Genomic DNA, 26,992 nt, shown 5'->3' on the forward strand with positions numbered 1-26,992 from the left:
ACTAAGCACATTGTTTATACTTACATTTGATTAAATTCACCACTTCCACATGGTTCGATTGTGTCACCAAGGTCCCGTTCACCTAAAGCAGAGAAGAAAAACATTCAAAATGTATTAAACTCCAGCCATAAAGACCTATATGCAAATTCTACTTCTACACAGCAGCCAACATGAGGTAACTTTCTGACCAGCAGGTGGCAGAATAGACAGATGTAGAAATGCAGAGGTGATGAGAGAGAAGGGGTGCGCAGCTCCATATAGTAATCTTGTATCTGTAAGTGTCTCACCTTAATGATCCTGTCCCCTGTCTGAACACCTGCACGCATGGCAGCGCCATCTACCAAATGACAGAAGATGATTATGAAGTTTTCCGAATTGAAAGTATTATCTAGTGTGGTGGGTGGCTGCCAGAGTGCTGCTACCAGGTTGCTAAAGGGGTTGCTATGTGGTTTTTGTGCTCCATTTACGCTGCACACAAATTGGTTTTACTGTCATTTTGCAAATGATGAAACCTCAATTTTGTGCATTCATGCAGTTAGTCTATGACAGACTTAAAATAACTTGTTCACTCATAAAACTGAGCAATTATGAGTGTATTAGGACACAGTTCCAGAAACTGTTGTACACTGTACGTTGATACGTTGTGCATTGCATCCTAAAGTAAGATTTTTATAAAATGTTGCCGTTTTGTTTTTAAAATTTAACAGGGAAAGCTTATACCTTATTCAATCAAGGCAACATATTGAAAAGTCCACTATTAGTCAAAAGTTTGAGAACGGTAAGATTTTAAAATGTTTTCAGAAGAAGTCTCAACATGGTTGTTGTTAAAAATACAAAATTGCTCTGCGATGCAAAGCTGAGTTTTGAGTTTCATTACTCCAGTCTTCAGTGTCACATGATCCTTCAGAAAAAAATAATAATATATTTTATTTATAAAGCACTTTACATTTGAACAAGAAATTCTCAAAGTGCTACAAAGAGGAGAAATAAAAACGCAGTTAGAGCAATCAAAGGACAACTCCGGTGAGAAATGACCCTAGGGGTAATTAACAGATGGTTACAGAGTAGATCGTTCTCTGGGATGCGTTTTCATTAAAATCGAATGTTAAGAGTTTTATCTCTAAAAACAGATTAGCTTATAACGCTTGTCTATGGGCCACAGGGTAGTGAAATTAAATCACTAGTTAATACCACTAACAAGGCTCAAAATAGCCTCACACTAACACGGTAGCATAATGAGGGTCCCTACATGCAAACCGAAGCATTGAGAACTTTGTGAGTGTACAAACAGTTTAATAAGAAGATACTTTATAAACACAGTGCATTACGCGTTCACGGACAGACGCCATCTTGGAAAACAGTCTTGACTAGTCGAGCCACGAGCGCTGTGCTAAGTGAGCTGGTCGATAGAAATTAAGTTTGTGAAATCTAATTACAAGGACATTTTTATTTTTATTTAATTTCTTTGTCACGTTCAATGCTTTCTTCCGGAAACAATGGACCATAAGAGATTCCAAGTCACAATTCATCACTTAGCACAACGCTCGTGTCTTGACTCATCTGTTTTCCAAGATGGCATCTGTCTGTAAACGCGTAAAGTACTGTGTTTATAAAGTATCTTCTTATTAAACTGTTTGTACACTTACAATGTTCTCAATGCTTCGGTATTAACTAGCGATTTAATTTTACTACCCTGTGGCCCATAGACAGGCGTTATAAGCTAATCTATTTTTAGAGATAAAAATCTTTCGATTTTTATGAAAACGCATCCCAGAGAACGATCTACTCTGTAACCATCTGTTAATTACCCCTAGGGTCATTTCTCACCAGAGTTGTCCTTTAAGAATTAACCAAAATAAAATGAACACAAACATGTAAACACTAAAAGCTATTTAAACATAGAAAGGGGGGGGGGGGGAGCAGACAGTATACAGATTTAAATGTTGCAAAAGGTTTATATTTCAGATAAATGCTGCTTGTTTGAACTTTATATTAATTAAATAATCCAGGAAAAAAATTGCACACAAATGTTTTCATAATTGATAATAATAAATGTTTCTTGAGCAGCAAATTGCCATATTAGAAAGACTTCTGAAGGATCATGTGACATTAAAGACTGGAGAAATGATGCTGAAAATTCAGCTGTGTCATCAAATACATTTGAAAGTTTATTCAAAGAGAACATTTTTATTTTAAATAGGATTGTTTATAGTTCGTTCTACTTTATTCATTGTGTATGCAGCCTCCTTTACAATGCTTTATGTGTCCTCTAATTGGCCCTGGTCAGACCACATCAGCTCCATTTCTGACCTGCAGCCAAGTCATATCAGCCTGTGGAGAGTCTCCGTGACAGACGCCCAACAGGAGCTGATGGGGGCGGAGAAAGAAATATAGTCGACGGGCGTCTTACCCTGTTTGACGAGTTGTACGAAAACAGGGTTGTCCCCACTGACGGTCAGCCCAAAACCGTTCTCATCTTTCTGAATGATCACACATCTCTGAACCAGCCCTGGGAGGGAGGGAGAGAACAAGAGAGAAAGTATTTAGAAGGGAGCTACGAAACTGATTTTACTGGATTGTCAAATGCCTTTTTTAAGAATTCACTAGGAGAGGCCTAACAAAGCATATTACAGTAACAATGACTCCAATAACTGATTGAAATGACAGTGAAAATCTAGCCAGCTTCCCAGAATAATGGAAAGAGAAAGGAAATTAGAGCGCTGTGAGGGTGTGAGTTATCACAGAGTGATGGACCTGCTTTCAACACCGATAGCTCATCCATCCAATCAGATTTTAATACAAAATCCTCAGTACTCAAATCACAGAAATGAACCACGATGTAAACAGATTAAAAAGTCACAGAGAGAAAAATCTACATCTATGTCTGCAAGATGTCCTCTGTAAAATACATTCAATAAAATGTTCAGGATAAATATGACTTGAGCTCCACATCCGCATCTGCAGTAGGCTGTCGGTTATCACAGGAAAAAAAAAGTGTAGTCCCTGATTTGTAAATAGGCTACAGTTTAGTAATGTCTATGAGACAACTGAAGGGTTTACGCAGAAATATAAAGCTTTTCACAAATTATTCAGTACAAATAGTTATTCTAGATAAACTTGCCACGTTGGCCGAGTTTGCTCCTTATAAACTGTGCTTTATGTGACATTATACCACACATCTTCCTGGTATCCTTGCATGTCTGAAAGTTACGTATTTACATGGACATGACTTCAGTGATAAGTGATCCTTTTACATACTAACCAATGTAATGTTGCAATAGCAATAAATGTAAACATGTTTTCTACAAGTTAAAGTTATTTTGGCTTGGTAAGTTTGTCTTTTGGCTATCTGTTCCAAAATTCCATGGAGCTATAAATAAATAAAATAAATAAATGATATATCAAAAAAATTAACAAAATATATGAAATATTATCTGCAGTTAATGAAAAATTCAGATTTTTCTCAATTCAGTTAAAACCGTTTCTTCTTTAATTAGAATTAAATTAAACAAAACTACACCCTGTCCAAAAGTTTAAAATAATGGTTTCAATTGTAAACCTAACTGTTCACTTACTTTACACAATTAGATTTTATGTATTGTTATAATATACTCCTGAACAAAATCTTAAGACCAGGGGATTCATTGCAAGTTTTACATATTTCGCCCTAGCGGATCATAACCGGGTTGTAAGTGCTGCTTCAAAATGCAACGCTGCAATTCACAAAGCCCGCCTGACGAAGGACTTCTTCCAGGAGAATAACGTTGCTCTTTTGGACCATCTTGCGTGTTCCCCCGATCTAAATCCCATTGAGCACATTTGTGGATGGATGGCAAGGGAAGTTTACAAAAATGGACATCAATTCCAGACCGTGGATGCCCTTCGTGAAGCCATCTTCACCACATGGAGCAACGTTCCCACCAGCCTCCTGCAAACAGTCGCATCAAGCATGCCGAAACAAGTTTTTGAAGTGATCAACAAGAACAGTGGGGCTACTCACTACGGAGTCCTTTTTTGACACTTTTAGTACTGTTGTGCGTTTATTTTTGGGCTATGGTCTTAAATTTTTGATCAGCTGATGAATGGCCTGTTTCAGTTTAAATGCAGTTTTCAATAAATTGCCTGCTCTCTATTTTTTGTCTCTTGCTCGTGTTACTTCTTTTGGCATTTTGAAGCAGCACTTACAACCCGGTTATGATCCACAAGTGCTTCAAGGTCTTAAGATTTTGTTCAGGAGTGTATCTACCATTCAAAAGTTTGGTGTCAGTACGATTTTATTAAAGAAAGTAATACTTTTATTCAGCAAGGAAGCATTAAATTGATCAAAAGTGACATAACGTTACAAAAGATTCTATTTCATGAGAATCATAAAAAAAGCATCATGGTTAAAAAATATTAAGTAACAACTATTTTCAACACTGTCTTTAAACAGAGCATTTAGACACTCTCTCTGTTATTGTCCAAAAATACACACAAGCCCAAAATCAACTCGGCAGAAAAGCTGAAGTTAAATAAATGCTGATAACACTTGAACATCACAGTGCGGGAGAGGAGAATCCCCCTATCAGGAGGAAAGAGAGCTAGAAACACAGCAACAGTGCGATCATCTTACCACAAGACTCAGGTCTCCTGTCAGCCACTACAAATCCACTCTTCTGCACCAGCACGTCTGAGCAACACAACATCATGATACAACACAGGACACACACGCACACATCATAGAGGACACAGAGAGAGGACTCAAATGAAAAAGTGACCAATGACACAAATATACAAAGTGTGGCTGTTTTGGAGTGGATCATTGTCAATTGATGAGCGGTGAATTCTCCAAGGCAGGGGCGTGGGACTGGGGGGATAAAGGGTACTGAGTAACCAGGGCCCAAGGCAGGGAAGTCCGTTTTCTATACATACACATAAATGGTACGGGGGCCCAGCAAGATGGTTTGTACCCAGGGCCCAAAATTTGGTGCTACGCCCCTGCTCCAAGGTCTTACATATTAACAAAGTGTCTCCCCCTGAAATGATTAATAAGGTTTACCTGTGTGTAGTCAGGTCCCCAGGTGTTAACCCAGAGATCAATGATCGGCACAAGTGCAGGTATAACCAACAAAGTTTGGGGTGAAAAGTATTTTAACTATAGCTAACATTCTCTTAAGTGGCTGCGCAATGACGCATCTTAAAATATGGTTAAACACAGTTACTCATAACATAAGAACGCAAATTGTGAATCTGATTAGCCATAGCTAAATACATTTCTCACAAAGATGTAATCAATGATATTGTTCAACATGAAATACAATATTTATAACAGTAGTTTCCTTTAAGAAAGGCTTAATAACTTGGGGCTGAAATATATCACACAAAAGAGCCACACTTCTAAAGCAATAATGAAAAGATCGGTTGGGCGATATATCATAATATGTCTTTAAATTTTTTTTTTTTCCTGGAAATTTTAAATGTGGATAGTATAATCATTTTAATGCAAATTTGATTTACTAAATAAATATTTTAGTTTGGCCTCTAAATTTGACATTAATGAGCATAATAATATATGGACAGGGATATTTAAATCTCTAATTTAACGTTGGTCAGCATGTAGTAAAATGTTTTAATAAAAATATATGCATGTAAATATTACTGTTTATTATTTTATGTTATATAATTATATATATTACTTTTTTGCATTAAACACCTCATACTGATCACTTCACACTGATCTTACTTGACAACAATGGCAGTTTGGTCGAAATTATGGTTCCACTTACTGGAAAAAAATATGATTCATACAATATCAGCTATTGTCAAAATAATGAAAAACATATTTCATATTTTAGCTATATCGCCCAGCCCTAGAGGACACACTGGTTAAAGGTGGTTTAGTCATGCATCAGATGAGGCAGGTCCAACACCAGAAGCACATCCAAATTAAACATGCATCACATCCTCTATTCACCACACTTCCCTTTAACTCATATGTGAAAGTGAGACATTTACCTCAGGTCAACACACAATCAATAAAACTACGCACTAGGAATGTCACAATACCAAAATTCCAGTAGTCGGTATCAATACCATAAATCTTTTCTAGTTCTTGGTACCAATTTCTGTACTAAAAATAATTTTATATTTTATTTAACTATTTCATTTTTTTTAGTAGTAGTAGATTGAGACTTAGCTAAATCTACTGTACAACAGTGACCAGTGATCAGTTTTTTTAAGTTAATCCAAACTTTTATTTTGATGGGTTGCCATGAAGATATTTGAGTGGCTGTGTTCAATATATGTTTTCTCAAATGAAACGGTAAATGCTCATGAAGTGACGTGTGAAGTTTTTGTGTTTTCGTTCACAACTCATATAGTGACACGGCAGAGGCTAAAAAGACGACGAGCGGTGTGCGCGATCCACAAATAAAACCGAGCGTCTGCACTATTCATTAACACAGAGGTGCAGAACATGGAGGATTTCGCAGTTTAATATTCATTAAAGCTAATGAAAGCTTCCATGTTTATCCATGTTTTTCTATGTTTGCCTATTAGTGTGTACCGAATATAATCTGTACTACAGAAACGCTGGTATAGTCACATTTTATACAAATTTCAGTACCGACTTGGTACTGAAGTACCGGTACTTGTGACATCCCTACTACGCACATGTGAAAACTGCTTCAGGACAGCTCAGAAATCTTTGAAAAGACTACTGAGGCCATTATCTCATTAAGACACACAACCGACTTCCAATCGAACAAAAAACATCTCTCATGCCAAACGATGTGAATCGTATTTTAATCGATACAATTATCACATTGTTCTTCACCATAAACTTCACATTAACGGCCATTCACAGGACTGCTTTTCCTTTTCTACTCTCACCAGCAGCTGAGAGGAAAAACAGAGGCAAAACTTGAAAGAAAAACACACTGACAATGTCTTTCAACTGCCAAAACCGGGGCCAGGAACATGTGCATCGTTTATGGTCAGCAAGTATGAATCATGCCGCTGTTTAAAGCCGTTCCACTGCAGTTAATGGACAGGCACAGCCTTCCATCTGTGCTGTGTGTGAAGGAAACTGTTTCCATTTTAGAGTCTGAGAGGAGCAGTGTGTGTCGGTCCACACCACATGCACAGCAGTCAGGACACTCTTAAGTACAGCTAAACACTACTATTCTATAAGAGTAGATAACGAAAGTGTGAGAGTGAAAGACAAGTACTAAAGAAAGTGCCCATCATCACTTGCCTGTAGGGTCAAACTCGTGTGTAGGGGTACCGGGCAGCTTATCGCTTTTGGGCCTCTTGTCGGGAGGGTGGTCTCTGTTGAGAATGCTACTGGTTCTGCAAACACAAAAAGGAGAAAGCAATGTGAAAGCAATGAAACAATTAAAGGTCAATGAAATGCATTAAAGTGCCCCCATTATGCTCTTTAACCTTTGATGCATCTAAACCTGTTGTAAGAGACCTCCAAAACACAATTAGGAATAGCATAATAGGGGCATATTAACACACTGCAAAACAAATATAACAATACACCAGTTGTAAAACAAGTGCTTATTTAATTTTAGGGATTATGCATGTCTCATATGCCATCATCCCTGGACATAATTGGTGGAGCTATACGGTCCAACCACACCCTAACCCTACCCATTACCCTATCGCTAAACATAACTCCACCCATCAGGTCCAGAGAGAGGACATAGACGAAGTCATTTGGCTCTGCAGTGAGCACCACTTGTTATATTGGCCACCCTGCTCTCCAGATATCAGCAACAACAGAGAACTTACATCGTCAACCATTAATAAAGACAAGGCTTCAAGTGCACTGACTGGTGGCACAGTGTATTGTGTAGTTTTGAGTAGTTTCATCCTGCTGTATGCTTTTGGTTTGTTAACTTAGAGCTAGGAAAACAGATGTGCCCCACCGCGCTAATGTAGCTAATTCATTACACACATCAATTAAGAGGCTCCACATAAGTCCTGTTGGTTCTTTATCAGAAGAGTATGTGGAAAAGCCTGCGTACAGCAGTATGAATACAGGTCTAAAAGTAGCCTCGGCAGTAAGGTCCTCAGAGGTGGGGTTGAGTGCGTTTAACAGTGCTCTGCTTCCCGCTCACAGGCTGTGTGAGAAACCTCTGTTCTCTAGACCAGCCAGTGATGGGACACAGTGCTGAAGAAGCCCTTTGTAGGCCTGTCTGACTGCGTCTAACTGAGAGCCACTGTACTAACAGGCCGCTGCCATTTCCTTCACCTGGGATCACACTTTTGACCTGTGGACCCTGCAGACCACCAAACTGACTGAAAATAATGTGCTCAATGAGAAACAGCCACACAAAACAATCGTTTCAGCATTTTAAACGATGGAGGGTCAGCCAAAAATCACATTTGTCTGTCAGCTCATCGATTTTGAACTCATTCCACGGGTCAGCCAAACAGCCGATTAATTACAGGACAGTATCAAAGAGTCCAATCTATACCCTTAAAGTGAAGTGTAAGACATTTGCAATGTTGATCTTAACACTAGCAATAATAGTATGAATGCATAAACTTTTCTAAGATTGCTTCAGAGGTCAGCTAACTGTGAAATTAACACCACAGCCAAGTAATGGAAAGGACTCGCTGGGATTAGCCCACCTTTTAAATACCCAGGACGGTAGATTACGCAAGGCAATTTGTCACTGCTGGTAAACTAGATAAGTCTAATGAGAGAACAGCCGTCAATCACTGACTTTTTCAATTCAAACTCAATTAAGAAAATTAAACTTCAATGCCGGCACAGGCCAACATAAGCAATCCTGTTCCCACTGCCCATAGGGACTAGTCTCGCGTAGCCAGACCTTCAGACTGACGGAAGAAGACTTTATTGCAGCTTTCATTGGTCAAGGACTGCCCAAAACAACATTTGACTGACATGTAACACAACCAATCACAGTTTGTTTTGTTCCTCGTCATGTATCTATAAATTATTCATTCAAAAAAAGTTGTGTAAGTTTACTGCAACAATAGAGCAAAATTCACATACTTTTGAAAATCCAGTATTTAGTCGATCCTGACAAGCGCACATTTTCTTAGCTGTAAACACGATGGAGTTCATCTTAAACAAGGGAGTTTAACGAAATGCCATTTGTTTCCAAGCGGACCATGAAAGAACGCAACACATTCCGCAACTTTCCCTTGAGCTTTTAATATATAAAATGTCATGGCAATATAAGAATATCCTCTATGTTTAAGAGCTGAAAACTTCCTTGTTAGTCAAAGAAAATCTTTTATAGACACCAGGCCCAGCAAACGGTCCTGTGCTTCATACTGACGTCAGTGTGTGACGAAACACACACCTCTACAGCGCGTCTAATCCAGTAGCCTTGCCCACCGACTCATGGAGCTGTTCGGCTCGTGCTGGCCAACAACAATAAACATGCCGAGGAAGATAGCAAGATATTGCGCTATTCCTGGTTGTGGAAGAACAGTTGCTGCATAAGCTTCCTTCGGATCCTAATATAAGAATGCGTGGTTGAACTTTATTTTTAATGAAGTTCCAGCTCACATGGGGAAGACATGTTCACTTCAGTTCACTGCGGAATCGTTTGTAAACAAATCTCCGGTCTATGCTGGATTTGGATCCGACAGGAATGGTGCAACACACTTATGTGAGTAAAACGTGTTTTTATATGTAAGTATTGCATTGTTATAGATCGTTTTGCTTATGTGTATGTGTCTAACAGAGCATACCTTTAGCACGCTGGACTCAGACACGTATGGGTCAGGGCTAGCAAAGCCCGGCATTACGATGAATAACATTATATTCCGTTCTTGATCTGTGCTGTTGTCTCTCTTGACTTGACATTGGAAGGGCAGCGCGCGCGCACATGTGTGTCGACAGATCCTGCACGATATGTGTAATACAAAAATAATAGTCCAATCTATCTTGGGTCGATGAGAAATAAATAATTGTGTTTGTTTGATAAAGTTGTTTACGAGCCCTGTGATCAAGAAAATCATTCCGGTTGACTTCTCCCTCAATCTCTTCTCTCCCTCATGTGAACTGACAGGGGAGCTTCAGCTCATTAAATATGCAAATCTTATCCAATCCTAGCCGTAGGCATTTACTTCCATGTCTCCAGTGCGGCACGCCCATCAAAACCCAGCGTTTCGGAGAGAGCCTCAAAACCAGTGCAGAAAATAGCCTATTACTTATTAGTTATGATGTTTTTGATCGTAAAAAACACATAAACATCATTAGTTGATCTCAGAGAACAGTATAAAAGAAAAAATTAAAAAGCCAGTTCAAGACACCTTTAAAAAATATGTTCATAAAAAAACCTGCTCACTCGACTCCAGTCTGTATTTGATTTTATATGATCCATGTGGTGAGTGTTGTTTAACTCTCTCTTCCGCAGCACATGTTGTATGAATTCTCCGCTGTAATGCGATCTTAGCTGTACCCTCACTACAGTGCAACAGGGAAAAGGGACTCCTCTCAAAAAGTGTCATGCTACATACACCAGGGTATTGCAATATAATACAAATTTATATCACAAGAAAAATAAACACCGGTATTCAATGAACCGATATACCGCCCAGCACAAAGACACACCTATAATCAAGTGTTCGCAAGAGTGCAACTTTGTGTACCTTGCGCTACACTGAAGTAATTGACAGTTTTGGTAATAATTATTGCAGCGATCTTTGCTTGCTTTCTGTATATAATATATATATATATATTTCATGCAGCTAATTACACATTGCAAAGTGACTGGATAGACAACTGTATTTAAATGCGCAATTGACAGTGATAATCATAACAAACGGAACAAAACAATCTGCATGTCAAATTATCTGTGCATTAAGCATTAGAGTGTAAATGCAAAATAATGGACCTGCCACTTTTTCTATGCAATAAGTTAGGGCTGGGCGATATGGAGCAAAAAATATATCTCGATATATTTTGCTATATCTCGATATACGATATATATCTCGATATCTTCACAGGAAAAATAACCCCCTAAAAACTACAGCAAAAACAAATATGCCAAATACCACAAAACTTCTTTTTTTTAAATTGAAGTGCAAAGAGGTAGTCAAGTGCTTTTGCGACATTTAAAAAAAAAAAACTCCCTGATTACATAAATAATAATAATTTAACTGTAAAAGAAAATAAATAATATTGCCTTCTTTTCATTTATTTCATGCTTTCAAAAGATGAATCAAAGACTCCCTTTTTTACAGTTAAAGTAAACAGTAAGCATTTTGCAGAAGGATGGGGGGATGACTGAGATATAAATAAACTGATTTTGTCATAACATCATTTCCTGTTAAATTTGTATCAAAATTCAAACAGTGATGTTTGTCTTGAGTTTGACAAAATTCAAACTCATCATGCGGATCATGTAGGCTACACATGAGCTGAATTTCACTTCTTTTCCAGTTACAGAACGAAATATGAATGTCAGAAGGTAGGCTATATGATAATATGATACAGTACAACTTACAGAAGAGCACCGCGTGTCTCAGGACACCCGGGATGTCGCGTTTTTCCCTCTTGGTTAAAACGTGAATAGACCTATTCATCATAATCCCGTGATAAAGCTGACAAAATAATAATAGTAATGATATTGCAATACTTTTTAAATGTTTTCAAATGATATGCGATCATATTGACATTTTAACCGAAAACTATGCGATCAGTTAGACACAGATCATAAACTGGCATGATTGCGACCGCGTCTCACCATAGTGTCAATCACCTGACTGTGGGTGAAACGTGCGATTTGAACTATGATGAACATTAATATTTCTTTATGAATTTTAGCAAGCAGTTGTGTTAGAAGAAAAACATGGTCTCTAAAGTGAGTCCTGAACAACGTGCGCGCTTGTCAACATGATAACTAATCCTCACCTGGTTGTGGAAGCAGCCGTGTTCAATGAGACAACACGCGAGGGGAGGGGGAACAAAGCAAGAGGCGGGAGGCGCGCGAGGCTCCGCGAGCACAACACAGAGAAGGCAAACAAGCGAAGTGGAAGCGGAATCAGAATTAAATATAAACAATATATCGATATATACGATATGTCCAAATCCATATCGAGCTGAAAAAATATCTCGATATATTTTAAATATCGAGATATCGCCCACCCCTACAATAAGTTTTACATTTGCTTTTTCAGTGACGTTTCACATATACATTTAGTGTGGGTTACACCAACAAGGATTAATCTTAAATCTAGATTTAATCAAAATTTTTGATTTATCTTATAATTCTGTTGCACCAAACTTTAAAACTTGTTTAAATGTAAGCAGGTTTACATTTTAACCATAATTTTGATCTTGGATTTAATTTATTTTTAAGATATATTAACTTTAATCCTGTGGCTCCATAACTTTAAACTCAGATTTAAATCTCAATTATGGATTAATTTTAAATTTACATGTGAGGAGGTTTAAATAAAATAAAGTGCACCTACAATTAAACTATGCAGATGATTGAAAAGAGATAGAAACAGTTGGCGTTTCGTTAGGTCTCAGAGAGGTGTTTATTACTAATAAAAAATAAATAAATAAAGCAAATTGAGCCAGCAGAGTGCAAGGGTTGTGGCAGCCTGTGAGTTTACGCCGGCTATCGAGACGGTCCGGGATGCAGATTCGTCACTCATCTTGGTGCACCTTGGTGTCGGACAAAGAAAAGAAGAGGAGTATAGGCTATAGTTAGCATTTACTGGTCGGCAGCAGGAATGATGAGGTGAGCGCCAGTGATTGCGTCAGCACCTCGCGGTTCTCATGCCCGCTCCACTCGATCAAACGGGCCCCGCTGTCTAGAGCAGAGATAATCATGCCACCAATCATGTCAGTTGTTTGTCATAAATTACGCAAAAAAAAAATACTTCATTAACTGATAGCCTTTATATATTATATATATATATATATATATATATATATATATATATATATATACACGAGCTGCCGCAATGTTTTCATTGCCTATTGGATCAGTAACAGTCTTTCATCTATGTAGCGCTTTATAAAGAGAGTTGATATTTTAAAAGTTAAATTTCCTTTATCGACAAGATCGACTTGTCAGAGTTTCTGGTGGTCAATAAAGAAGGAAATTAAATATTAGTATTGTTGCGGTAACTGGCGAATCCATCATGGTGGCGAAAATGAATCGTATATGGAAGTTTTAATCGCAGATTAAATTCTAATTCCAGATTTGTTAATCTGGGTTTAAAAATATTTGGTGCAACACAACTTGATTTAAAATAAAGCCTAGATTAACAAATCCTACATTACCTCTAAACTGATCTTAAAGGTAGCCTAGAAATCTAGACGCACCCTTGGGGCAGGAAATTTAATCTGCCCACGAGTGTCGTCTAGCAACTCTCAATACCCTTCTGAGCTGTATTCCCCTAACTCTTGCCGGGCCAATCACATCGTGTATAGAGTCGGTGGGCGGGGCCATAATGACGACGGCCGAGTTGCGTTTGCGTGCTTCTAGTAAACACAGAAACTGGCGAACGGCGGTCTTTCGAATCAGCTTTGACCGTGACTCTGGAAGACTTGGAGTTGAGCTTTTCTCTGAGAAAAGAACAAAGAACGGCACTGAAGTCATTCTTAAGAAGGGAAGATGTGTTCTGAGTTTTGCCGACCGGATACGGCGAATGTTTAATCTATCAAGGAGCTCTGTTTCACCTTCGTTGCTCTGGTTGGTGTAGTGCTATCCTATCGCGTGCAGAGGGAGTTTGAAAGACAACCGTTTATCCCGCCCCTCGGATTGAGCCCTGGCTATGGTGAGTTTCCAGACCAAACATCTTGATGTGGGTCTGGCTTGTCAGGCTATCTTAAAGGTGCACTATGCAACTTTCCGTCCACTGGAGGGCGCCTAATCAAAACAAGAATAGTTTTTGCGCGAAGTATCTTGGGACATGTGGTCTTCACATCACAGCCGGTGGAAAATAGGACTCGGGCAGAAATCACGTTCATGCATGCGGTTATTAACGTTACTATAGTGTAAAGCAGAGCATGACCGAGTGTTATGGACCGGAGCACAACTGCTGGACCGATTGTTAAACAAATACCCCCTCGCAAATACTGGGACTTTTATTATGACGGTATGGGACACATTCGCCGGGCGCCTGCACTGATCCGCTCTTCCGGTTATGATTATGAGGTAATGGAGCTCTGTTTATCATATTCGAAACAATTAGATATCATATTTTGATTCCGATCGCTGTTGTTTCCCTGTAGCGGGGTGGTGGTGGTATGTCTCTTGACAAGGGCTTCAGCCACACTTCCGCTCTCTTCCCTGAACTGAAATTAAGTAGTGGGCTGTACTTTCCACACGATTGACATCAGGTTCAAGTACGCCGACAAGCCGTTCGAGTTATTCGTGTATTGCATGTTGCCCGCATACCGCCTCCCATGGCCGAGACTGGTATTACGTCACCTGTCGGGCCGGGGCTAGTAATGCTACTGCTAATTAAGGTTGATATCTCTGCAGCACTTTAACTTGACATTTTTTTAATGACATCATCGCCGTTATTTCTTCTCATTCTTTTGATGTGTAGGTCATTTTTTGGATATTTTTACCTCAGTTTTTACACGTGGCACCTTTAATTCAACCCTTGCTGGTGCAACTAACCCTTAGAGATTTTAAATATAAAATAGTTCTAAGCACTTTGTTTTATGATCTGTCCTGACAGTGTTTTTTATTTATTGCATGGATAAATAGAATAAGAACATATTAAAAATGTATGTTTCTTCGGATTTATTGTCACTACTGGGCTCGCAGTTCACATGGGTAGGGTACTTTGGAGGTCATCAACACGCAGTACAAATACCATTTTTGACCCTGGAAAACCCTTTAGAGCAACATGAATGTGAGTAAGTGACAGAATTTTAATTTCCAAGTGAATTTTCCAAATGAAAATTGTCAAAACAATCGTATAGTTCTTAAGTCTTCGAGCAGAGGCTGTGATGTAGCACACTGTTATTGCTTGTATCAGAGCTCAGTGCAGCGACACAGGATCCTTTTGAGAGCAGTTTGAGGGAACTGAATGGGCCATTTATGAAAGTGCCTATAAAATGTTCCATGGTCCGCTCAGCTAAAAACCTCCCACTAAAGAGGAGGAATGGAAAAGTAAATCCAAACAACCAAAGCAGCCAATAGTCGTACATTTTACATGTTATTCTCTCCATAATGCATCAAGCATGCTGATGGTACACATAAGAACACTGCTATTTGTGCTTACGACCGCATCTGTTGCAGTAATGCTTATGCATAAAAATTTTAACGCAGATATTTTTCAGCTTGTCTAGCCTCTGTAGTCAGGCAAAGTAGGCTAAATGTAGGAGTCACAGCACTGTCTAATGCAAGGGAGGGCATCTTCACTCCTGGAGGAGGAGGTGGCAATGGAGGCGAGTTGGAAGGGTAAAGGAAGTGCATGAATGGCAGGGGAAGAGGGGTTTGGAGGGGTGGAGGGGGTTCTCTACTCAAATGAGTTTTTGTGTAATAATGGAAAAACGATCTAAAAGAAGCCAGAAAGGCCTGGATGAGGGACACCCCAATTACTCGACTCTGAAAAGGCGTGTTTGTCAGAAACCACTTGAAGGAGTAGTGGGGTGGAAAACAACATGGCTCTTTTGCCATGTCGTCCCTTCTTTTCCGCACTTTTTAGCTCCCAGATTTCTTGAGTGCATGCATAATGTGCATGCATGTGATGGTGTCATGCTCAGGTCGTAGTGGGTAGGCTGGCAGGAAGGTGAAGAGAGCTGGAGGATGAAATCAGCGCTGGCTAGAGCACTGGAGGAAAAGACTGGGCTGCCAGAGCGAGAGAAGGAAGGAACAGTGACTGAGCAGAAGAAAAAGCACATGCTGTGTGTATCCAGTGCGGTCCGTCCAGAGGACCTCTGTGCTCCAACTCATGACATCACCACCATGAATATGACCGCACTCCTCCAAAATGGTTGTGTATTTGCTTCAGCAGAAGTCGGTGTGTCAGACGAGTGACCTGACAAGACTAGGCCTCACAATATAGCTTTGTAAAAAAGTAATGTTTGGGTTAGGCCTGTCAAAATTGCTCAAAAATGACGTTTGAATATTCCCTAAAAAACAAAAAAAAACAAATACATGAATATTTGAACTATTCAAACATCTGGTTACGCATTACGTCAATAAAAGGACAAATTAATACAAAGAGACATAACTACATTGTATAGGTTGTCTATTTAAGTTTAAACATATTTGAAAACGTATTACTTACACAAAAGGCTGAGATTCTTGTCCCGAATATAGCAGGCTTCATTCAGTCATTAAAACAAATATTATTAATATTAATTTAGGTTTTACAGCATATTGAACGCTCCGAGCGAGCTGTGCTGTGGTAAACATGGAACTTTTCCTTGATATGAAATAGTAAATAATCAAACCAGTGGAAGAAGTGCATTTATCCTTTATTCATGCAATATCTATTCAGTTAGTACAGTAGCCTAAACTTTAGTAACGTTTCTGTTTAACGTTAAATAAAATGAGGCATGGTATGCTAACTGTATCTTACATAGCTTGCATACAACTTTTTCTCACGGCTCAACAATTTTACCTCCTACCGATCAAAATCCAAAGTACTTCCAGACATGGCTTTTAAGATTTTGGAGGGTTAAAATCGCTTTCTCTGCTGCGGACGAGTTGGGCTCTGCACTTTCTGCCATCTTTCATGCAAGACGCGTCAACTTTCAGCATTGACAGTGCGACTCTGTTCCCTGAACCCCATGAGCGTGCCCCCTCGCAAAGTTTTTTTTTCACATTTTTTTTTTCTTTTTCGAAAATTAATTTTCACCTTCGAAATTCATTTTTTTTAAACGATTCAAATATATATATTCAAATTTAGAATATTCGTTGACAGCCCTAGTTTGGGTATGATAAAAAATTAAATACATGTAATGATTTTATTTATCAAAGAAGATTTTTTTTTCTTCTTGATTTGCAACTTAAGTACACATTTTATACATTAATATAAGCATCTTATGTTAACATTGTAGAGTGTATTAATTGCTCATTTATGCAATTTTAATCATATCATTTATCCTTACTTTTTAACTATAAGTTACCTGGGTCACAAAATATACACACAAATTAAAGGATGTCATATTATATAATGATAACTTTTTATAACAAATGTAAAAGAGAAATTTAATGTTTAAGAAAAAAAGTTAAAAAAAATATTGAAATGGTAAAAAAATGAAAGATACTTTTCAAATTAAACTAACACCGTCAGTAGCAGCAATCTTTCAAATGATTTGTTCAAAATGCTTCTTTACGAATGAAGCAAATGACGATCTTTATGAATAGATATATATCATCAGAATCACACTTGCCTGCGCCTCCTGTTCATTACACTAGTCAGTGCTGCACTAGTAATGAGTGCAATTAAATCCCTGAATGTGTGATTCAAGGCGCATCACATCAGCATCTCATTATGACTTCCAATATCGCTCAGATCTAGAGGAATTACTATCAAAAACAATTGGTCATGGAGATGCAAGAAGTTGCCAGCAGCCATATCACCCTGTAGCCCAAGACTGGTTTCCCACTGAAGCTAAGCAGGGCTGAGCCTGGTCACTACTGGAGACAAACTGGGAAAACTAGGAGCTGCTGGTAGAGGTGTTAGTGAGGCCAGCAGGGGGCGCTCACCCTGTGGTCTGTGTGGGTCCTAATGCCCCAGTATAGTGATGGGGACACAATACTGTCAAAGAGCACCGTCCTTCAGATGAGACCGATAAACCGAGGTCCTGACTCTCTGTGGACATTAAAAATCCCAGGATGTCCTTCGATAAAGAGTAGGGGTGTAACCCTAGCATCCTGGCCAAGTTTGCCCATTGGCCCCTGTCCATCATAGTCTCTTTATCATCCCCCTCTCCTGATTGGGAGATTGGCTTCATCACTCTGTCTCCTCTCCACCAATCAGCTGGTGTGTGGTGGCACAATATGGCTGCCATCGCATCATCCAGGTGGATGCTGCACATTAGTGGTGGTTGAGAAGATTCCCCCTTCTATGTGTAAAGTGCTTTGAGTGCCTAGAAAAGCGCTATATAAATGTAATTAATTAATTATTATTATTATTATTATTATTATTATTATTATTATTATTATTATTATTAAGTTGTATGTAGAAGCATTTGCAAACTGTTTGTTCTTCATCGAACGATAACATTTTTTTAAAAGAACAATTTTTCCAGGACATTTTTAATTTTCTCTCATTTTCCATGTGTGGACAAGAAAATTGGTAATTATTTTTCCTAGATTTCTAGGACATGTGGGATACCTTGTAACTATTTTCTGTTATGGGTAAAAACCACTAGGCTGAGCAATCCAGCAGATTTAGTTTTTCTAACAACAACAAAAAAATTCTTATCAGACTACCATTCTAGTGTTAAATTAACGTCATGCCACAAGTGCTGTTTGGAGAAATACATTTATTTAAAAAAAAGAAGAAAAAAAAGAAAAATAGAAAAAAAGGGGAAGTTTCCTGATTTGCATGCTTTGTTATAAGAAAGTCTACACAAAATCACATGGGCACACATAGTACCCTAGTAAATGTACACTATAGCCTTTCACTTCTCCTTACAAAACCAAATAGGGAACTTGCCTTTAGACTATAAGGGATAAAACCACCCACTGCAGGAGGATGAGGTCTCATTTGCAGATCTGTCATATTTTGGCTGCTCGAGTCAGTGGAAATAAATAAAGTGGAAGCAAACAGAAAAATAAACATTGCAGATGTCTCTTCAACAATAAAGTCATTTAATAAATAATGGCTGCATCTATGGCCATTATGAACCAAAATGAATAAGCCAATCCAGAAAGTGTCTAAGCAAATAAGAAGAGGACAAATGCTTTGTGGATGCATAGAAGAGGCAGAGACTTTATGGCCCCAAGCACACCAACTGGCTCTAACAGGAGCCTGCATTTGCTCCAAACATCAGCTGTTAAAACCCATTAAACAGTGATGACTGAGTAATGACATGATCAAACAAGAGCACAGTGCACACACAGTTACAGTCAGAGTAATAATGGGAAGCGAGGGCACAAGAGAAAATAAATGAAAAGGTAAGTGGATGTGGAAGTGTCATTTAGGGTAATGTCAGATGACACGGGTTGAGTTGGGCCTCTGAAATGACCGGCCCCTCCCCCAGGTGACATCACAATGAGGAATGGGGGGTGGGGGGGTGAGGGGGAGCGGCAGCGGCCTGGGGAGATTTTCCTTTTCTGCTCCAATAAACTCAATCACCCGTCCTGACAGGGCTGGAGGATGTGCATTTCTTCACGCTAGATTGTCCGTTTAAATTCTTTGATATTGCAGGAGGAGGTGGGAAAGCAGAGAGTTAGCCAAGTTCACAACACACTTTGTAGCCACCAAGGTCAAGAGGACAAGCTGACGCCGAAAGACAGTCAGAACTTGTAACTATCCATACCTCCCAAAACAAAAGATCACAATCGACACAGGTCCTACTCTGTCAAAACCTAAAGATAGACAGCCTGCTAATTAGAAGAAACCGATAAAGAAGCTTCATGCTCTGCTACTTACGATTTGGCAACGTTTATGCTAAGTGCCCCAAACAAGACATTGCAGACACCATTATGTAGCATTAATTTTCTCAAGCCACTGACTTTATAGTTCAAACAGATTATAGTTCAAACTTAATTTTAGCTGTAAACAGTTAGTGGGCAATAGTGATTTAATGAGTTAAGCTCAAGAAGTAGTACTGAACTAAAAACAGACCTTTCCAGAAAGAAATATATATATATATTTTAAACAAATTCATTTTAAAAATGGTCTTTGCTCCAGGCAAGATTATGAAAACTACCACCAAATCATTTTTTTTTTTTTACTCAAAATAAATCAGTTCAAAACCAAACTGTCCTTGTTAAGGCAACCTGTATCACTCAATAAAAAGTAAAAATGAAATGCATTTTCTAAATATCTTCATTTTATTCAACAGAAAATGTAATTAGGTTTGGAACAAAATGAGGGTGAGTAAATTAAATTTTTGGGTGGACAAACCATTTCATTTGCATTTAGCCTGTATTTTCCTTTAATACTCTTGAATGTCCGATTTATTTCCATATAGAAAATTCATATTTTAGCGTACCAGAGCCATGTTAATCCTGCAGCCAACTGTCATACCATCTCACAGCAGTGAAGCACGCAGCACACAGGATTAATCTCGGCCCAGTGTGCCCGCTTTTCCACGCTGCCCCAGAAACTACATAAGATTTAAGCATCCACACAGCGTGAGGGAGAAAAGGACAGGCGAATAAATCATATCCAATCGCCTTCTGCAGAGAGGCACTCGCCTCTCTCTCCCCACACTTTTCAGTCACAGCTTAATGCACCGCAGAAAATACAGCACAGTCTGGTCTCCACTTGGCACAGAAGGCCAGGGATTGCATAAGCCAAGAAGACTGCAAAGGGAAAAGGAATATATCAGACTTAACAATATGGCACAGGGAATAGAGAATACTAGAGGGTCATTATGTTGAAAATAACACTAGCAGGATGCAATGTCATGTGAACATCCACATATCTCCTCTTGCATCATACCATTGGTATAGACTTGCACTTTTACTACATTCTGGTTTTGGCGTGTGTTCGTAAGCATTAACATGAACATCCCAACACTGCAACCCCCGGTCAATGTCCCTCCCCTTCTCAGCAGCCAGAGGGCTTTTGGCCGCAGCTCCACATTTCCCACTCACTGTCGTATAGGGGAATCTATGTTCAAACAAACCCTGTGAAAAGAGCTCTCCAAACTCTGCTGCCATTTGCTGCACTGCTCGGAAAGACAAATTTTAAAACTCCGTATTGACATCCGTTAAGGTTACAAAAACCCAAATATAGTGTCAGTCTCCCGTTCCTGGAACATCTAAAGCATGTTGTACTGTAAAAACGCATTCATCTGTAAAGCTGGCCAGTTCAGATCTTTCAGGATGTATAGTTTAATTAATAAGTTGGAATCAATCTGTCAGGAAACTAAGTTTGTTTGCCAGTTATCAGAATTGATTTGACAAAGTTTACAGTTAATAACACTAAATCTTTCAAATAAATTGACATATTCTGAAGCCATAACCAAGGCAGCATGTTTGCTTGTGAAATAAGCACTGTTTAAAGTATCTGTATGTCAACAATGGAAGACTGTGTGAAGACCATTTTTGCACAGTGGACTATTATTGTGGTAGCATTCATTTTAGTTACGTATTACAAAACATTACAAAAAAAACCTTTGGTTGTTTGTTTGAAATAAGACAGACAGCCACTTCCTGTGTAAATGAGCCCTTCCTAAAATACTGTGGCAATGGCAACAATATACTATATTTAACTATACACTGTACTATATAAACTGTGTGAAAAGAACTTTATTATAAAGACATGTTTGCACACACAAAAAACGTTATATTGTAGTAAATCCATAAAAAAATCTCAATTCATCTGGAAAATATGTACTGTTTTTAAAATTGCATTATTACATTCTATAGAAGATTGTTAAATCTCAAGAGAAACATTTGTTGCTGGCAATCTTGCTTACAAACCCAAAGTGTGCAAGACAAAGTGGTAATGGCAAGGAGTAGCTCTGTAGAAAGATACACAGCAAATACGTATTAAATACGTATTAACTTAATACGTATTAATACGTATTAACTTAAAAGATAATTGGGTAATGATGAAGAATTAAAAGATTATTTTTAGATAAAACTATACGTATTTTAAAAAACTAATCACAATTCATTTGGACTATCCAAAGTATTGCGTATACTACAAAAAAAGTTAGCAAAAGCTGCCAAAACAGCACCACTTATCACACTTTTTCATTTATATGTCTGCTCAATAATTGTGCAAACCCTATAAAAGTCTGCCTAAAGTGACCAAATATTTGGTTTCTTTCATGTTGATTGAGCCTTGTGGGTTGCAAAGTATTTGCAGCAAATTATATCACTGTCAAAGCAGTTATGCTAATCTATATGCTAACAGCTAATTCGAAATAACACCTATTATCAGTCTATTCCTGTCATCATACAGCTGGCATATGATCATTAACTGAAGACAACAACAACCTTACGTGGTTTTAAGCTAAAAAAAAAAAAAACCCGACTTAAATTTAAGGGTGTTGGCTGTAATTGGGTGTTGAAAACAAATAAAAAACACCATACCTGAACTTTGGGAATAATTTGCCCATACTTATTAATAATTGGTTTAATGGTCAAGCGAAATGCATTACTTGTCAGTTGACGCAATCTATGTTACTTTCAAGGGGACTCATTTTGTAACACAAAATGTGCATTCATGGCTATCCTCATGCTGTGAGACTGTGTTCTGAGTTACTTCTATTCATAGACTTTCAGTTGATTTCACAGTGCGGTCTGGGCTTCATGACTGTCAAATGAGATTTTCTGCCAGAGAAACCAGAATATCTGCCCTGCACAGACTAGCTTTCCTCCCAACTATGATTTTGTGCATTTTTTATGGGTTTCCATTGGGAAAAACTGGTATAGCATTCAAACATCTTTGTCGATATGCAAACTTCAGGATTACCATGCAATCCATCAAGACTAAAAAAAAAACAATTTCCCTATTTCAGCTTAGAAGGGTGTAAGACACGAGGCAGCAAAGCCAAAATTACAATGAGTGCTTTGACAAGACAGATGACTCACCTGCTGCTAAGCTTACATGCTCATATTTACGTCTGACAACGGAGTAACTAGGTGTGTTTCTGAGACTTTCAGCTGCTTCACCCAAGGTAAAGGTGAGCATAGGTGTGGCCCGGTGATGTAGTGAAAGGCCCATTTGTCTGGAGCTAGAGGGGGGCAGGGGAGAACAGAAGGAGGGGGGGGGGGGGTGTCAGACATTGTTGTGACTCAGCAGGGGCTGCTGATCTTTACTGAGACAGATCTGGTGCAGAAAGAGCACCGGCGAGGAGGAGGAGTGTCTGTTGTATGCATGCCAAAGTGGCAGCAGGGTGTGAGGCCGGCCCACTCCACTCTTCATTTACACTCCAGTGAGAGCATCTGTCAGCCACTCAGGCCACAAGGATGAGCACACAACAATATCATGCTCAAAACATCAGCAAATTGCTTCAGAAAAGCTGAATGTGAATGTATTGCAGAAAGCAGAAAGAACTGGGCGTGTGTCAGGAGAACATAACCCTCGTGTTGACACTATGATCTAAACCTAAAGTGGGCCAACCGGTTCTGCGCTTGGACACAATGGACTGAAAATCTGAGATTTCAGGGAGCTCTGTAAAACCTGTCAATTTAAAATACTTTGATTACACACACACAAGGGGCGTAATGGTTCGAAGTACTCACGGTTCGGCTTTAACCGCAGATTTTAATAATTGAAATTGCTTTTAGGTTTTTCAGGTATGTAACAGTAATTTTCCGGTACAGAAACTGTATAAAGTAAACAAAAATAAAATGATATTGCTAATTTAGGAATGGGACGGTTATTTGGTCACTAATTAAAGTGACCAAAATGATCCTGATTATCAATATTATCATAGTTAAGTTAACAGTAGAGCATGGCACTAGCAACGCCAAGGTCATGGGTTTGATTCCCAGGGAAAGCAAGAATTGACCAAAATGTAAAATGTGTACCTTGAATGCATTGTAAGTCGCTTTGGATAAAAGCGTCTGCCAAATGCATAAATGTTAAATGAGATAAGTGTTCAAAAAACAACTGGTGCATACACTGAAAACATTTCCACAAGTTTTATATTTGAAAATCAATAAGCAAACAAAACAAGCAGCTCTGTGCACTTTTTTAAAGCAAGATTCTTTTGTGGCATTTCCTTCCTTATATGACCGCCGTTAATAGCAACGCATTATAACGCACTTCCATGTATCAGAACGGAAGCCCTCTCTCTTTTATTCAAATGAAACTTGCCGTTTTGCGTCTGTTTTTGATTGTATTGAAAATGAAAGGACTTTACTATTAATACTGCTATACTATTATTGCCCATCTTGTCTGGACAATTGTTTTGTATGCACTACAAAATGGATTTATAAATGGGTAAAATTTAAAAAATTTATCTCAATTCAATATGCCACATGATTTAGATGTGGTGTAATAAGTGTACAGTGAATATACATTATTATGTCACCCTTAATAGTCTTGTTTTAACTAGGGATGCACCGATACCATTTTTTCAGATTAGATAATTCAGCAGAAAATTTGCTCTAAAATCACGAGTGCACAATAATTGTATAAAATCAGACAAAAAAACATTTAGTGGGGAAAAAAATAAGGAAAATAATAAAAGTGAATAAGTGCTGCTCTAAATCTTGTAAAATGTTACACATTGTAAATTGCTTTAATGAAAAACAAGTAAATATATTTATAGAAATAGGGTATTTGCGGAAATTACATACTATTCTAAATTATATAATAAGAAATTACATTCATTTTAAATGTATAGTGCAGCTTTTTAAATGGGGCAGCAACATATTATAGATAGGGCAGAACAAGAACATATAGCACAAAAGTATTATAATACATAAGCTAGTAAAAGTTACAAAAGTTTTTCCATCAAGAGCAGTGAGTGATTTCCTTGTCTGTTGTTTGATTTTAACTTTAAAAACACAGTCAGCAGGAATATTAGGCTGCTGTCGCTTTAAGAATGCATGGAGCCAGTAAACAGATACACATAAGTTGTCTTTCTCGACTGTTTACGTTCACTTAAGACATAACCTACTATGTTTGCTAGGATACTTGCCAAGACGGGCATGTTGACCATTTGTGTGGTAATTTGTCCGTTCAAGCACAATACTTGTGCACTGTCTAGCTTTCTGAGGCTTTTCGCTGTTTCTATTTTATGTGTATTTTCAACAAACCAATTTGCAATTTTTATAAAATATACAAACCATGGGTGGAGAGAACGAAGCGAGGAAGCATGTTGTGTGACCAATAGCGAAGGGTGGTAGTGGCCAAAAATTGCTTTCAAATGCTCCTGTGTGTCCTTAGTTTTAGTAATGTAATTAAACAATGTTTACATTTAAAGGTTTACATGCTGTTTAAATGTATTATTTACTTATAATTACCATAAATAATAAACAATTTTTTGTAGAAAAATTCAAAAGTTAAATAAAATAGTACAATAATTCCAACAGTTTTGATATGGTACCAAAATTGGTACAGAGAACTGTGAAATTTTAGTGATGATACTGAAATTGTGGTACGGTGACAACCCTAGTGACAAATTTAGTTGATGATTCAGACTGATGAGACCTGTGTTCAATTAGTCTGATTGGTTCCCCTTGTTCATTAAAAAGAACCGTCTCAATCAAGCGGTTCATTTAGGGAACTGAACAGCATGTTCTGTTGTATGATTACTGCTGCAAGCACAATACAACTGAAAACTGGTCTGATTGTTTATTGCCCAAAGATAATTTTACATTGCCCAAGTCTTTCTTTCTCTCAATGCAAATAATTAATTAATTCACAGCTTTATTTGTTCATAATGCTTATTAACCAGTAGTGCAGCATCAATCCTGAGCAGCGGTGCAGGAAACACTACTGTATTTCAGTAATGGGAATGAGATTCTTTTCACATTACCGTAACAGTAATTTAAGAGGAAAACGTGCTTTAGGTACAAAGAAAGCTGCTCGTCATGGCAAATGTTACTGTATCAATGGTAACTGACAATAAGTTTACATTACCATATAATTTCATACATTTAATTTCAGAATGTATTAATGATAGTAGTTTCAAATATTAGAGTGTCAAAATATCTTTAGTGAAGCAATGCATCACAGCTCGGCAGCAGCTATTTTAAGCAACATGAAATAAAGCTGCTCTCTGCTTATCACTGATGAACAGGAAACACATTTCAATGATAATCCCTCTGTGCATGTGTGTGTGTGTGTGAAAGAGGAACATCAAATTTATTCTGTCACACAAGTGTCTGCAGTGTTTAATTCCATATAATCATTTGTACTGACTAATGACTGGGGACTGTAAAACTTGTATTATATATGATGCACACTGTATTGCCTTTACATGCACATGAACTTTAATGACATCTCATTCTTAATCCATAGGATTTAAAGGAGTGGTTGATTGATTTCACGTTTTAAACTTTAGTTAGTGTGTAATGTTGCTGTTTGAGCATAAACAACATCTGCAAATATATTTACTTTTAAAGAAATTACTTTAATGACTCAGTTGGTAGGGACTACAACAAGCTTCTCATGGGTTAGTGACATCACTAACACTAAAATTTACATAAACCCCACCTCCGGGAACACACAACAAAGGCCAGGTTGAAAAGAGCAAGAGTTATGTAGTATTGTTACAATGCTGTCGAAACGGTCATTTTCACTCAATTGCAGGTCCTCTTTGTTCGGCCTATGCTGGACTTTGGGAACAATAGTTTAAATATATTTTTATATTTTTATCAGTTCCTGAACATTATAATCCAAATATAGCTCTCTGTGCAGCACATTTTACAGAGGACACCTTCCTCAATCAGTGCAAGTTCAATGCCAGATTTGCAAAAAAAGCTTGTTGCCACAACCTGAATAGTTTCTATTGTTATTTTCATGCTGTAGCAAGAATTTTAACAAAGGCAAACGCTGTTTGGCCCTGCTAGTCAGTTAACTTATTGCCAATTCAAAAATATCCAACAAACTTTGTTTTAATCTCACTAGCGAACTTCAAATGTTGGTGTTTGTTGGCGTTTAAGTAGGGATGTAATGATTCATTCGCAGCCGGTTGAAAATCGATACAAATGTGTGACGATTCAAGTAGGTTGTGATGTTAAACGAATCGCGATTCACGTTTTAAACAGCAGGGACAGTGAAATCATATACTGTCACCTGGCTTTACAAGCAACAAACAAGTTGAAGCTAGCGTTACAGACGGTGCGTGCACACTGGCTCGAAAGAGAGTGAAATAAACAAATGTTTTCAGTTCATTCATATGGAAGTTAGGCACGGACGCAGTCGTGTGCATGAGCCGTCAAAC

The 26,992-nt window shown here is 38.2% G+C and overlaps 1 protein-coding gene across 3 annotated transcripts in view; it reads right to left on the reverse strand.

Moving 5' to 3' along the window:
• The window catches only part of arhgef12a (Rho guanine nucleotide exchange factor (GEF) 12a), a 61,186-nt gene that overhangs the window by 25,056 nt on the left and 9,138 nt on the right, over positions 1-26,992 (reverse strand). For 2 of the 3 annotated variants that reach the window (XM_067450748.1, XM_067450747.1), the window contains exons 3-7: positions 7,235-7,329; positions 4,613-4,669; positions 2,411-2,509; positions 288-337; positions 25-82 (exon numbers count right to left, since the gene is read on the reverse strand). In XM_067450748.1, the coding sequence (XP_067306849.1) occupies positions 25-82; positions 288-337; positions 2,411-2,509; positions 4,613-4,669; positions 7,235-7,329 (359 nt within the window). The remainder of the gene's footprint in view (positions 1-24; positions 83-287; positions 338-2,410; positions 2,510-4,612; positions 4,670-7,234; positions 7,330-26,992) is intronic. The other variant, XM_067450749.1, reaches the window with a different exon arrangement.

Source organism: Pseudorasbora parva, chromosome 8 (genome assembly GCF_024679245.1).
Source record: "Pseudorasbora parva isolate DD20220531a chromosome 8, ASM2467924v1, whole genome shotgun sequence".
Lineage (NCBI taxonomy): Eukaryota > Metazoa > Chordata > Actinopteri > Cypriniformes > Gobionidae > Pseudorasbora > Pseudorasbora parva.